This window comes from Diadema setosum, chromosome 16, assembly GCF_964275005.1.
Source record: "Diadema setosum chromosome 16, eeDiaSeto1, whole genome shotgun sequence".
NCBI lineage: Eukaryota > Metazoa > Echinodermata > Echinoidea > Diadematoida > Diadematidae > Diadema > Diadema setosum.
The window spans coordinates 33,667,209-33,683,113 of NC_092700.1; the positions used below are offsets into that span (position 1 = coordinate 33,667,209).

General features: G+C 38.6%; 1 protein-coding gene across 1 annotated transcript; it reads right to left on the bottom strand.

Moving 5' to 3' along the window:
• Nucleotides 1–2,593: 2,593 nt before the first annotated feature.
• On the bottom strand, nt 2,594–14,257 carry LOC140240044 (uncharacterized). The gene is made up of 5 exons (XM_072319855.1): nt 13,979–14,257; nt 12,710–12,830; nt 11,607–11,807; nt 5,394–5,561; nt 2,594–4,094 (listed from the first exon to the last, which is right to left on the bottom strand). The coding sequence occupies exons 1-5, from the start codon at nt 14,120–14,122 to the stop codon at nt 3,070–3,072; spliced, it is 1,659 nt and encodes a 552-aa protein (XP_072175956.1). The 5' UTR covers nt 14,123–14,257; the 3' UTR covers nt 2,594–3,069.
• Nucleotides 14,258–15,905: the final 1,648 nt, after the last annotated feature.

Here is a 15,905-nt window from a genome sequence, read left to right on the forward strand (position 1 = left end):
TGTAAATAATGAGTAACAAGATGTACAGATAGGTTTGCATAAGTATACGTAATGAATATCAAATCGATAAATAAATATGTAAATGTAAGATTTTAATGTCTTGAAGTAATCATGTTTAGTACAAATGTAAACTTAGCTATTAGAAGCAACGCGTTCCTCGTAAGTCGCAACTCTGAAAACAAAATCAAAATTGTATATAAATATCATGTGAATGATTATTGATATTGCAAGCATTTTTAAGAGATACATGTAGATATAGTAAAAAGCATGGTATAGTTGGCTTACGACAAAAAAAGAGTGGAGTCATTCATGTAGAACGGTGATAAGGTCATTGAAGTTGGACAAAATACTAGAAATTCTCGGAATCCTGAGATTGTTTTTTTTTTTCTACTGTCTCCACAAAAGTGTCTTACGCGGTAGAATAACTTGTAGTATAGAATATAGTGGTATAATAATGTAGTATAATATCACACGAGATAACAATGTAAATCCCTAATGTATAGTGTGACTCTCCTGATAAAAACAATCTACCTATAGTGTAATCGATATGATTTAAGACAAGGATGAAGGGTATAATTTATTTTGAAAGTAATTATCTTTTTTAAAGAATTCACATTATTGAAGAAGTGTGAGCTGGCCATTAGAGGACTTGTATATAAGTAGCATCATAATTATATAACCTCATTTCTTATGTCAATATTATGTAGTTGTGGCATTAAAATGTGAGGGGAGAGGGTCATTAATTATGATATGCTCTTAAAGGTACTAGCCCACATTTGCAAACCCACGAAAATCAAAACTGCATAAAACAGGTCCAATATGACTTCAAGTACAATTTATAACAGTAACATACCTCACCTGTTGCTCTTTTTCTATACCATTCGATAAAAGAGAGAAAATCATCGTTTTAAAATCAATTTTCAAACCGGGTCAACCCGACCCAAAATCGAATTACGAGCGCGGGCTAGCTACGCACATTAACTTACACATGTATCGCATGCATGTAGTACGTGCGTGGACCGGAGCTAGCGAGCGTTTTTATACGCATGCATACGGTGCATTTTCATTTATTTTTATGAAAGTAATGGACTAATTGGAACGAAATTTTGCACAGGTGTTACTACAATCATACCTAAACTCCATGCTAACTATGAGACCAATTGCTGCAGGTTTACTAATGTGGGCTAATACCTTTAAGAGTCTTGTGAAAATGAATATTGAACTTAAACTTTCTTTTCTCAACCTTTCTGTCATTGAGTGTTAATTGTATCGCAGGTGTGCAAATGCGCAGATGTACATAAACGGGGAATTCTATTCGTAGAATACAAGATTACTCGAGACCATAGTATTACTATATAACTATGATAGAATGTATAGTTAGAGGACCAATGATACTGGATTCTGTTATATTACTCTGGATATGTATTTCATTTAAGGCCTTCTCTAGTAGGCTATCTCACCCCTCCCCCACTTCCCTCTATGGTATCACACTACACATGTATATCTAAGTTCATTAGCTAAAGTACCGTATGTGCAGTCGTATTACCTGTCTCACCTCCCTGGTGCACACTTATTCATCGTAAAGTAACAACTTTGATCACCATGTTTACATATAGTTGTTTTGTGTTTAGTTAGAAATTATTGATAATGGAAGAATCGTTGTAAAGAAAATGATGGTTGCTTTGCTGTGTCATCTTTCCAGCTGATGATGGTAAATATATACATGAAGCATTCATTCAGGAAAACTCAGAGGCAAAGACTCTTCAGAACAAGATGCAGACGACATACAATTTTTTTCCAATGATTATCTTTTATTATGATCACAATACTATGCTTTGAAAATAATCTCTACCTTTTCATATATAAACGCAAACAAGCCAGCTGTTCGCATTAGTGTTTGGATTGTAAATGCAAAACCACTTCCATTTGTTGCCACTTATAGTGGCAGAAACATATTACACAAAAATCGGTCCAGCCGTCAAGCTAAATGTGTTTAGACAAAATAGACAACTGTGAGAGAAACATGCATGAATAAGATATTGTATACCGTAAAACGTACCCACAATATTGTATTCTTTAAAGGGGTGGTATTGTTTCTGTTGAGATGGGGAATAAGATTTTACTTTTTGCGAGATAAGTAGAAACCCCCTATGAAATATTGAAGAGCATGCAATTTCAAGATAAAAAAAAGTAAATTTCCGGAAAATCGATTTTATAATTACTGAGATATTTAAAAGAAGTAAAAGTAGTGGTCCTAATAAAAAGTGGATCCCACCTTTAATAAGAAGCTCTTTGTCTTTGGATATCTCAGCCATTTTAAACGGATATTCATTAAATTAACTTTGAATTCCTTTTGGAATGTATGCTCTTTCACATTTCATAGCCCCATCCCAACAAAAACTGTACCATCCCTTTAAAGCATATCTACAAGATTGTATTCCATAAAACATACCTTCAATATTGTAGACCTATTCGAACATCAAGAACGGATTGTCAACTGGAATAAAACAATGTGAACCATCATTGGATGGTACCCTTGAATGAAAGAAACATGTTTCACTACAAAATCACTTGACATAATGATACAATCACAATAAATAGTGCAGAACTGTCTTAGATTTCTCACTCAGGAAGTATCGTTCAAAAAGACATCGGAAAATGATTGTACTACTCACACATAGCAAATATTTTGAAAAAAAAAATACAAAATCTTGTCTAGTACTGTCATAAATCATAATGCCCGTCCACCTACCGTTCTTCTGCTGTATTTCATGTTTGATTTTTCAACGCCTCAAGATAAGCATAAGAGACTGATGACCTAGGGCATCGTTATAATCGTCATCACGTCACACAGCAGGAGAGAGCTTCAAGTCTATAAAATCAGATGATGACGCCCGTTAGATGCGCGCTCATATTTCTGAACAAAGTACAACATCATCTCATCAAAGAGTCTGCTTGTTATCATTCAACACAAGGGGGCGTAAGGCATGCTACAATTATTGTTTTGCCTACATAATACAGCCTTAATTATAATAATAATTATACGATGGCAGTACTGCGCGATGTTAATCAATGCCCTAATGAATTACGATATCTAGACTGGTGTTTGCTGACTGATGAGGTTTCCGTTTCCCGAGTCGTGCTGGACTGCGCAGTGAAGAACTGCAGCACCGACTTCCTTTTCGTCACCTCCTTGGATGTCGTAACCGCCGACGAGTCGTCATACCCCCACTTCTTAGTGACAGAGACGAAGTTCGAGCCGGAGAACTCGATAGGTACGAGACGGCTTTGGCCGAGCACTGGGGGCTCGTTGCGATCACTACAGCTGAGAGTAGACAAGGAGTCCTCCAGGAAGGCGCCATACCTGCTGTGCGTTCCCGTTCCTCTCGTACGGCCCTCTGTCCTCCGCACGTAATGGCCTCCGTCGGTCTCCTCGATGGTGATGGGTATTGCGATGCCATGCTCGCTGGTCTCTTTAGTTTCTGTGGAAGCGGTGGCGCTGTCATCGACCTTGCTGATCGCATTCTCAGAAGCATGACTGGTATCGTCTTCCATGTCATTGATTACGACAACTCCCTGTCTCTCTCCTTCTTCATTATCATTCCTTGATACTTCACTATCGGGTCTCTCAAGCGTGCTACTCTCTTCGCCGCCGTACCCGTAGTCATCCAAGCTTGCTAGCAGACGCATGCGGTGCCGCATGAGGGCGCGCTGCTCTTCCTCGTTGAGCTGCTCATCCCCCGCCACCACGGCGTTCGTTTTGCCTGTCTCCGCCACTTTCAGCCACTCCAGCGTGCTCTGGTTTCGCTGGTCGTTACGCCGGATACTCTCGCCCCGGGAAGCAGCCATCATGGACGCCATGGTCGAGCCCTTCACAGGCTGATTGCCATTTAAACACCCGTTCGCCGTGGTACTCCCGCCGAAATCAGAGGGACGCCGGATGGTCGCCTGCTGCTGTTCGCGTCGAGCGCGCTGGGCTTGGAAGACTGTGCTGACGCGAACGATTTTCCCCGTGGGTCTGGTAGGAGCGGCTTTTGACGGCAGTGTTTTCCTACCCAACGACGATTTAGACCCTTCCTCGTACAAAAGGATATCTGTAACGACAATTGGTTTCCATACATATGAAATAAGGTAACTGAAATGAAACGATGTAGCGATTTGGATTTATTTTTCATTCAAAATTACATTCTTGTACCCATGTACAGCAAGTCCGTTTCTCAATACGGAACAGTAACCATTTCGGATACATTTTGTTTCGTCGTCATTTTGATATTTAGGTTTGCAAAGGAGTCAGTTTTTACGACTGGAGATAATTCTCGAAGACTAAACCAAAAAAAAAAAGTCAGGTCCACGCTAATAAGTTTGGTTAATTTTAATTTCAAATTTCAATTTATTTTCATATTTCTGAATGAAAATACATCAAATATAACTATCAAAATGATACACATATACCCAGTGAATATGCACAATAAATTATAATAAACATATGAGTTTGAACTAAGCAAGATTTATGCCAGTACACATGCATCAGTTTTAAATCCTCAATGAGATTGAAATGCAGGAACTTCGTATAATTAAAATGAACGTAAATGATATTGGATTTACAAATCCTCGGAAATTTTCTCGATTTTCTCGTTTTATTCCAATCATATGACTTTGTTTGGTTTCATCTTCAAGAATCATCTCCGATAGTAAAAACCAACTCCTTTGCAAAACTAAATTTTAAATTGACGACAGACAATCATATCATTGATAGACAATCATATATATATATATTTTTTTTTTTTGGGGGGGGATGGGGTTTTTGCTTCTTAAAAATCATCCCCTAAAAGAATTACTTCGCGGACATCAATATAGTAAGTCACATCCCCATAATCATTATGTACACAGAAAGATAAAAGGAATGCGAACACGTGTCACAAAACAGTATTTTAGTAAATTTCCTTAAATACTGTAAGAGTTTTGATAATCACCACATAAGACGGTAAATTGACAGTGATATCATTACAAAACTTGGTGGGAAGATTACATGATGCACCTGCAAATCCAGTTGTGGAACATGGACCAAAACAACAACACATGAAGACAACCAATTAGAAAAGACCTCCATTCTACACGTGAGGTCTAGAGGACACCATTTACTCCTACAACAGTTGCTCCTGTCTCATTTTTTCCAAGAACTTTGGGTTGGGGCTTTGATAGGATCTTAGGTTTTGTGTGATGTGAGGATTAGGATTGGGGTAAGTATTATGTTCGTGGGTAGAATTTATGTTTGGCTTAAGGTGCATATTTTTCATGGGAGCAATTGTCGCAAGAGCAAACGTCATGGAACATGGGTTTAATGGGGTTGGGGTGGGGTACAAAGTACCTTCCTGACTGTGGTGTAGATTTACCTGAGCTTCCGCGACACATGTCAAAGTTCACCCAAGCCTTCAGTCCCTGCGTCAGGTCATCCATGTATGACGTCATCGCAGACTGGGGTGAACCGATTAATCCGGTTGCTACTGTAATCGTCACATCGATGCTGGAAGGCAGTATGAGAACTTTTGGGTCGATCTCACCTAGAACAAAACAGGGAAAGTGGGAAAGAAAGAAAGATGAGAAGATGAATCAGAAGACAAATATATATGTCAGACAGAATAGTCAAATCAGTTATCTGATTTGAATTATCTCATATGATATTTATCCGTTATCAAATCCAACAATCAACGTCTAAACCGAAACTCAACTTTGTGTGAGAGTTGACAGGAAGAAGAGAAAAATTAGAATAAAAGAACACAGGGCGTTGATAGTTTATTGACATGGCCTAAAATGGAGAGAGGAATTTATGGACTATCAATGTTTAGCTTGCTTTTCACAGAGCAACTATTTCTCTAAAGATCAACCAAGACGTCACCATTATGAATTCAGATATGTTACGACTCCCCTAGTCTTGAAATGGGCTTGTACACAAATCATCACCCAATTCTCTTCATAGAATAATTAGTGGAAATAGAAGACATTAACTCCTCCACATGCATTATTCCAGAGTAGTGGCAACTAAGTGGTAACACTTTAGAGGAAAAAAAAAATTGTTATAACGTAGCTTATGATAACTGATGACCCAAACAAACTTTTTTTTTTTTTTTTTTTTTTTTTGGGGGGGGGGGGATATTTTCAAAGGTAAAGTCCGCGTAAAAGCGAGGATTTTGACGTTATCCACCAATCTTCCTTGCATTAGTATCATCACGAATGTGGCTCATTCATGGAAACTTGAAAACGTGATGAAGTTTTTATTGTATTAAAAAGTTGTTAGTAATGATGACAATAATAGTAATAATAATGATAATAATAATATTGATAATGATAATTATATATATATATATATATATATATATATATATATATATATATATATCGTAGTATTTTTGTTTGTTTGTTTGTTCATTTCCATCTGAGAGGATGGCTGGATAGCCCATATTCAGCTACACTAAACTGGTCTTCCATGGGGTCCAGTTGGATGTGAGGTGGGACCACTTCACCGGCGGGGTTAAACACCCTGCTCTTTGCAGGGTTGGAACTTGGGCCCTTTAGGATCGTGAGGCAGACGCGCTACCGACTGAGCCAACTCACCGCCAGCATGTATGCATGCATGTAATGATTTTTTATTCATCAGTCATGCCAATTCTTTCGTTTTGGTTTTACTCGAGTTGTACATGTTGCGATGTTTCCCTTAAAAAAAAAAAAAAAAAAAAAAAATCTTAAAAGTGTGCTGCACCCAAAGTTCTCTTTTACAGGATTGAGAGAAAAAACAAAAACAAAAAAGGACCAAAACGAAAAGTTAACTGAACACAAAAAAGAACTCTGTAGTACCAATCAAAGAAATCATTGTTATAGAGCATTTGTCATTTCTCTATGTCAAAGATGAATACAGCCTGTTGAAAAAAAAAAAGGCCCGATATCCTCCTTGCAAAATCGTCCTTTTCAATAGCAGCAACATTCAATGCTTCAGAACTTGTCAACAGAGACAAGCACTCGAACTCTTCGTTGGCAAGTTTCATTAAAGTTAGTCATTGAGTCACTTCCTCGTGTGTATACGTGGAGTTGATTGGAATGAAAACTACAGTAGCTTTATTTCATGCTATTTCCTGAAGTAATAAAAACTGACACAGATAATATACCCAATACACATTGCAGTGGGTTTTTTTTTCTTCTTTTCATACTGTTAACAGAGTTTTCAAATAAAGACAAAAACAAAAGAAGATTCGAACACTGTTAGGTTAGATTGTGCAAGCTGATATTTGCAAGCATGTTTGGAATAGTAATAGCGAGACGAGAAAGTTGGAAAAATTATACGACGTTCGTGTTCCACCGTTCAAGATGAACCATGAAAAGGTCTTTGTCCAGGGTAGCCTCTTCAGTGTCGCCACTGCTCTACAAATGGACCCTCCCATTATCATTACCCTGGCCTTGCCAGGTACCCATTTTAGCGGGTCTAGGGCAATTACCCCCTGGGCAATTACCCCGGACCCTTCCCCTGGCCCTGATCCTAATCCTGAACCTAATTCTAACCCTAACCGAAACTCCTAACCCTAAACTTAACCCTAACCATAATCTTTACTCTAACCTTACCACTAACCAGTATTTAGCCGGGCAGGGTAATTGCCCGGATACGCATTTATGCACCTGGGTCGAGGACATGGTAGGTAAAAAACAAACAAACAAACAAACAAACAAACAACTCTAATACCCCGTTCCCACTGCCGATCAGATCAACTCGATCAAGCAAGATCAATCCCGATCACCTATTTTTGCCAGAGCAATCCCGACCAAATGGTCGATCGTCCTTCAACACGATCCCTTCCCGACCGCTATTCGATCTTTTACGATCCGCATCCGACCATTCTCGACATCTCCAGAATCTCTCCTCGACAGCCACACAGATCTCTACTCGAACATCCCGATATACACACAATCAATACACGATCGCTACACGGTCAATACTCGATTTCTACTGGACTTCCTAGACCAGCTCGACATGACTCGATCTGTGTAAGATCTTGCATCGAACGGGTCGGCAGGTTCGTACAGTGATCGGGTGAAGGAGGAATTGGTTACAGTATTCGTTTGGTTATATGAGACAACTCAGTATTTATGCTTGAATACGGCGTGGCCAAAAAGAGTGCTACAAACTGACAATTAATTGCAAAAGCATGACTGAACGAAAGAAATGATTATCTTTAGTATAGGTTTTACCGGCTAATTTCGCCCTTATGTCAGTCCATTTGATGAAAGGTTCATTCAATTTAGCGAAAATCCTCATCACTGCACATTCGGTCATTCAAAATTGCAAGTTGTTCGTTCAATTTAGCATTCCGATCAATGAGATTTGCACATGTGCCTTTCGAATTTCGAAAAACGGGCATTCAAATTGGCACGTGCTCTTCAGTCATTCAAATTCGCCAGCACTGGCGAAAGGGATACTTCAGTCATTCAATTTCGCGTATGGGCAGTCAAATTCCTAACATGTTCATTGAAATTAACGTCATGTCATTTCTTTTTTTTTTTTGAAAAGGTGATAGCATTTAAAAGCGTATTTCTATGTGACTTATTGTTTCATCCACACACTGTTAAGCAGTAAAAGTATCGTATTGTTTACCATAATTATTATATAACTTTGCTGTTCTGTAACGCCCCTTTTCTTTCATACATGACATTTTAGGCCTACATGTACCAATACTCTCGTTTAACTTCATCTTCTTACAGTCATGACGGCACAAGTTAGATACAGACGTATCTCAAGGGGACAGAAAACGAATTATAGGAATATTTGATGATCATAACCTTGACTTCCTACAACTGGCCGACACACGGAATAAAGCGCTCAACGGCGAGATAAGTTTTGGCCATGCACATGTTGCACTATCTTCGGAATTGAAGAGTCACTAAGCACATTAAAGAAAAAAAATGTTGCCAAAATCTCTGAAATGAGTACGAAAATATGAAATGTAATGACGCTTGGAAAACAATAACTATGTTAAGAAAATAAAGAAAGAAGCAAACCATAAACATGCGTGCTAAATTGACTGCAAAAGATGTTAAATTGATTGCCCAAAAATGAATTGGAATGAACGAGAGCAGCATGTCCGTGGTCACGTGACTATCATTCTAAACTGAATGAACGAATAACCAAATGGTGCTTGTTTTACGAATTTCAATAGAAAAAGTGTTAAATAAATAACCAAATGGTGCTTGTGTTACGAATTTCAATAGAAAAAATGTTACTTAGAATGAGGCTAAAGGTAATTTGAATGCTCCAAAATGAATTTGAATGAAGAGATCATAAAATTAAACTATACCGAACATGTCATCTTTGGTATATTTTGCCAAATTGAATGCAGCAAGTAGGAATTGGACTGACAAAAGTGCGAAATTGGCCGGGAAAACCTGTAGTTGATAGAAGAACACTTCCTATTTTGAAACCACAATCATCAATTCTCGTGCAGGCGTTTCGATTCTGTAGTCATATTTCCTGAAAAAAAAATCGATGACAAAAACTGATCACTACTGTTTGTCAGCCACTCAAAAAGGTACCAAAAATTCATTCATTTGTATTCATTCATTTTATCCGTTTTCAGTAGCTATTTTTGACGCATTCGTTATCAGTTTTTACGGCTTTACTATCGCTCAGTCAAGTAGGATATCAGTGCGGAAAGTAACAGATTTGTAAATCACACATTTTCATGGAGATCAAAGCACGTGCACGAAGATTGATGATCATTGTGTCAAATAACATTTGAGATGTTCTTTCTATTGAATAATGTAACGATTTCATTCAGTCGCTCATATCTTTTTTAAATAAGAGACAGTTTTGTAGCACTCTGTCTGCCGGGACACCATGTGTAATACCTGTAATAGGTTCGTTCATATGCATTCGATATTTTCACTGGATGTGAAGAAAAGCAAATCTAAGTTTGATGTCTCATTTAAAAAAAAGAAATGTCACACCGCCACGCTTCGTATAAGTGCATGACATATAGGTGGGCTGAAATTAATTTGGTCTAAAATGAAACATAGGCCTATATGCCCATAAATGCACCATTATATAGAGTTGAAAAAAAAATGACTGTTCTACACCCCAAATGAGTCGTGTTGTCTTTGTAATTATTGTTCTCATTATTAAAGAATGAAAAAGTGAATGAAAAATATCTATGTATTCATTGATAAATTATACAGGCCCAAGAGTGTGTAAAATAAAATACATGTATCATATTAATTTCTAAAGTCATGAAGTGTGCTGATATGTGGAACAGAGTACATTATTATGAAAATGAAACAATATAACATTTTACACTAGCAAAAAATGATGAAAATCTTGGTTGTTAATTTTTTTTTTGTCAACTCATCCCAGCCAATCGATATCGAGGTGGACTTCAAGCAATGTACATACAACTCTCAATAAAAAAAAAACCTTATTAAGCGAAGCAAAAGTGTAACATCTACGTAAATAAAAGTAAAGTAAGTCACTGAGCATTTATGAATCTAGGTTACAACTACTGTTTTAACACGTCAGCGTAAGAAATAGATTTTATATCAACGTAACCAACTTCAACTTTGAAACAGACAAACTAGCAAAAGAATTCAAGAAACATTTCTCAGTTTATAAGTAAAGTATATACTCTAGAAAATTTCCTTTCACGTTACAGTCATATTACCAGAATACCGATTTTTTCTCAGTTTCAGTTGTGTTTCTTTTCTTACTTCTGATATTTTTGTCAGGAGAGTCAAATTCTGTCATGTCTGCTGTTTAGGGTTTGTTCTCTTTTCCCTCTCTTCGTGGCCCTTTTCTTTTCTTCAGTGGGCCAGGAGTGGATGAAGAAACTGACGACATTTAACTTTTTAACGTGACCAAGGATTGCATATGTTTTTTCTTAATACCTGAACAATAAATGAGTGCTAAGAAAGTACGTCTGCACTTGCTGCAACCACTGTCAAAAAGTGCTCGGTATTTGATCGAGTGACGGTCGAAGCATGATCGAGTTTAGTCGAGTATCAATCGATAGCAGTTCTGTATCGGTCGTGTAGCGGTCGAGTTATTCATGAAACTGATGAATCATGGATCGAGATGATCTGAAATCAATCGTGTAGCATTCGGGTATAACTCGAGATGATCGGGAACTGAGCTCGGGGAAAAATCCGTCCCGACCACACTAGATTTCTATACGACCGATTCCCGATCAGCACGATCTCTTCTCGATCACTACCCGAGCTATTGGTGTTCGGGCTTCCTACTCGAATATTTTGGACATGTCCAAAATTATCGTGAAGGAAGCAGGAGCGATGCCGATCAAGGTAGATCGACCCCGAATACCAATGCCGAGCGAGCCCGACCAGGCTAAAAAAGCTTGATCGGGATTGATCGAGTTGATCTGATCGGCAGTGGGAACGTACCATTATCCAAGGACTCTAGCACTGGGTGAGGTCCGACCTCGGGTCCTCCGATTGGGAGTCGGGAATCTTATTCACTATGCCACTGCGCCCCCATCACCATGTTATCTATAGATCTACCAAACCATAATCATTCATCTTCTCTGCCCACATAGTCTATATGGAAGATTCCAACTTACCGGCCACGAGGCGATTTGCGGTGAAGTATCGAACCTGGTTGACTTGTTTGATTTTCAGAATCAGATCGGACGGTATCGGGTCTGGATCCTGCCCGGCGACGCGAATCTGCGACGTGTCGATCTGTGAGAATCGAATTTTCTTCGGTCTCTTGTTGCTTGAATTCTCGACAATTTCCCGTATGTAAGTGGAACCATGGGCATCTATGTGCATAGTACGGTAAACGCAAACGAAAGTACAAGACTAACGTGAGAGAAAAAACACAAATACGGATTAAAATCTTTACATTAAAAAAAAAACAGAGTAGCAAGAGATTCTGTATGATCTTGTATTGACAAGGCGGAAAGTTTGAGGTACAAACTTCATGTTATTGCAACTGATTGACAAATTGCCCTACATCGACGGAAATTTACGTCAATGTAGGGCAATTTGTCAATCAGTTGCAATGAAAACATCTCGACGGAAGAATTCCATGAATTTGAGAATTCCATGAATTTGAAAAACTTCATGTTGTAAACCCTTTAATGTTATATCACGCGTTTCCCATAATAGACACTTGCCCGAGTATTCTCGAGACAAGTCTTTAACGGGTTTAGGCAAAGGATGGGGCGCCGTCTTTGCTTTTAATCGTCTTATCACTTCCTACTGGTTCTAATTTCCAATTTCTGTTTGGCATGCCGGGGCAAAATGTTGATAGGCTGTGTGGTTAACACAGTGCTTTTTGGTCGTCACATGGTATCGCATTATCTTGCTGACAGGCAACGAGCTAAAGATGAAGTAATGACAGAATATCAAATTATTGAGAAACGGAAGTAAGCCATTCAAAGACAGCGTAAACGTACACGCCTGAAGCATTACCACGATACGACATACAATGTAAACATAAGCTTAATTATATCATATTTTGCACTGCGATTTAGCTGTACGTTGCCACCAAGAGGGCAATTCATGCATGTAAAGCAAGCGACCTTGTGATGAAGGGCCTGAAAACCTTGGCCCGAGACGGGATTGCATACTACAATCTCGAGACCGAAACCGATAACATTATCTCGAGGTAAACAGAAAATCAGTGAACTGAAGGAGTAAAATCGAAAAAGAAACTTACTATTCTTTTTGCCAACGATATCAAACTTGGCGCCGGTGTGGACTGGAAAGCTCCACGTCCGTTTGGAGGAGTCCACCGCCAGAACTCGCCGCTCGAAGCCATCTCCATTTAGCCGGAGGATCTGAGGAGGTAAGTGACGGAGGTAGAAAAAAAAAACAAACAAACAAACAAGGAGGATGATGATTTACTCTGATCTGCAGAAGAACAGACGGTATTGAAATGACGATTATGAAGGTTTAGACACTGATACCAATACAGTGCACCCCCGTTACAACGAACACGGTTATAACGACATTCTGGTTTCCAACGAAGTAAAAATTCATTCAAAAACATTATCCGCTTTATGTTCTTTATTGTTCATTTGTTCGGTTATAACGAAATTTCGATACGACAGAAAAAGTCCGGTCCCGAGAACTTCATTATAACGGGAGTCCACTGTAACGGTGGTGCCGACTACGAGTATCAATTTTGATGGACAGCATTTCTGGGGATGACAAGAATGACGTCACTCCTATTTGTCTATCAGAAACCTTTGGCACCTGCGAAACTCATCAACGTGTAGTCACATTTTCTAGATGCAGTTCCCACTATCGTCATGATGAGGAGAACCTGCCGCTTTGAATCAGTATTTGGATATATATATATATATATATATATATATACATATACATATGTGTGTGTGTGTGTGTGTGTGTGTGTGTGTGCATGTATTTGTCAATCCATATGTTTTTGTTCAAGGAACACTACATATAAATGCATACCCGTGATCAGATGGCAGAGAATTGGGACAACTTACATGTATAGGGCCTACATGTACGTCTTCTCAACATGAAGAGCTGAATGAAACGCTATAGCATTACTAGTACTTCTTGAGAACAGTTTTTTTTTTCAAGTTTTTCTGAAAGTTTAGGCGCATACCAATGTGTTCCCTTTTTATGTTTACATGTAGCTGTTCTTTTGATAAAAGAGTTAAAGACAAATACTTAAACCAATATGATTACGCTGTAACACTAGAGCGCTCTTTAAGTAGTCACTCGATCGGCACTTAAAGCTGTTGGTCCCGCGACTGCTTGTGTAAAAACATTTCATTGCTTTCCTTGTGGCCACAAACAATAATTCAAAACTCAGTTACCCTTGTAAACCTGAGGCTTGGAATATCAGAGTCAAAATGATTGAAGATGAATATTTCTGGTCCTTTAGATACCTATATACAGATATATTACACAAACATGCTTTTATCAAAGTATAAAGTCTTTAAAGAGCTCTTACCTCTTTATTAGATAGACCACTTCCTTCAACCGTGCACTCGACGATTCGCACGATCAGCGGGAATTGATCGCGTGGTATCTGATCGAGCTTGATCGGCTGTCGAGCAAACTTGAATCTTTCGTGAAAGCCGAGTTTGTCCATCATGGTGCAGCGCTGTCTTTCAGTTGCTCTCCAAGCGAGAAGAAGATCGTTCCGACCCCAAACAACGGCAGAAGTTCACAACCTTGTACCAGGGACGGGTCTGCAACGTCATCTCGGTGTCAACATCACCCCAGCTAGTAGTCTCATATTCCAGATGTTTGATGAATTCGACAACTGAACAAGGATCTTATCGTCACGCACTGTCTGTAACCTGCTTGGGATCACGATGAACAGACGAGTGGTAAGCCAAAGTGCGTGTGAGGCTTCGATGACCTCTCTGTAACTCAGCTACACTGAGAATCAGTAGTTATGCGAAAGTCTGGAAGAGTATTTATAGAGCTGTGGGTACATAAAAAAGAAAACGAAGCGTCACATCATTGTTGGGTGTGTATTTGTACAGTTTACATTATATTCATAAAATGTATTGCGTCGACTTGGTGATAGAGCAACCGGCAGGAGGCACTTAATGTTTTCGTTCTTATTCTTTCTGTATTTCTGGTTTCTTCTCTCGGAACCCTTACTTTCTTTGTCACGCGTGAACCAACGTGCCTCAAAAGTGTTGAACATGCCCACATGGCCCTGACCTCCACCAAACCTCGACGGTCTCATTCAATGTTGACACCTTCCGCCCAATATTGACTACATTGGCATTGTCAAGACCATGCGTGAACAATACAGCGGTTAGCCTTTTGCCAAGGCCCCCTCGCTATTTGCTGGTGAGCGAATGAGGCGAACGAAATGTCATTGAGCTCAGCTGAGTTGGACTGTCGCACTCGGCTGGGCTCGCTTCGCTCGCCCCATACAGGGCCTTAACAAAAGGCTATACACCGGTAAACTGAGTGAGAGAGAGGGAGAGCAGAGAGGGTTATTATAGGGAAAATAATAAAATTATTATCAATTTATGCTGTGATCTGAAAGAATATGATTTAGTCTAACCATAATAATCAGAACAAAATAATATAACAATTAACAAAATGATAATGTTATACAACGTGGATGTATTATTATGCATGTAGGGCCTACATGTAGATATACAGTGTATAAGACGGTCTATATACGTGTATATACAAATATATGATATATATATTACAATGTGTATACATTGTATGTAGTGTTAATATATTTGTATATGTACATGTTTATATACAGTGTATATATATATATATACATACAAGTTGTATATACATGTATATATATATATATATATATATATATATATGCATGTATCTGGACATGTATATCATATAAAGTGCACAAATGAAAGACCTGTTTTCATGCACTAGCCGCTACTTCCTGTGAGGCCAGCAATTCAATCACGTAAAACATCTGGGTACGAAGAAACATGTACAGTAATAATACGTCTCTTCTGAATTTTACGCTGTAGATTTTGAAAAAGGAAAGTCTTTTGCGAAATTGCCACTCCATGCAAGTTTACGCTGGCTTTACGAAACCGTATGCCTTAAAAATTATTTCTGAATCTTTTTTTTTTTTCATTCCCGGTTATCTATCATTTTGAGGTCCATGCACTTCCGCACTTAGCACGATGCACCTTGCACCTTGCACAATATCAGGCTTAAAGGGATGGTACAGTATTAGTGGGGATGAAAATTGGGCTTTTAACCTTTTTGCGAGATACCAAGAAAACACTTGAAATAGTACAGGGCATATTTTAAGAGGAATTCAAAGTTTATTTGATGAAAATCGGGTTTGGAATGACTGAAACATCCAAAAACAAAGTAAAACAAAGCGATCGTAATAAAAGGTGGGTCCCACAATTTATTAGAAT

Excerpts from the sequence above, each read along its gene's own strand:
- LOC140240044 (XM_072319855.1), bottom strand. The coding sequence starts at position 14,122 with ATGATGGACAAACTCGGCTTTCACGAAAGATTCAAGTTTGCTCGACAG. Across the intron at positions 12,831-13,978 it reads GTGGTCTATCTAATAAAGAG|ATCCTCCGGCTAAATGGAGA; the intron begins GTAAGAGCTCTT and ends TTACCTCCTCAG. Across the intron at positions 5,562-11,606 it reads CGCAAATCGCCTCGTGGCCG|GTGAGATCGACCCAAAAGTT; the intron begins GTAAGTTGGAAT and ends GTTTTGTTCTAG.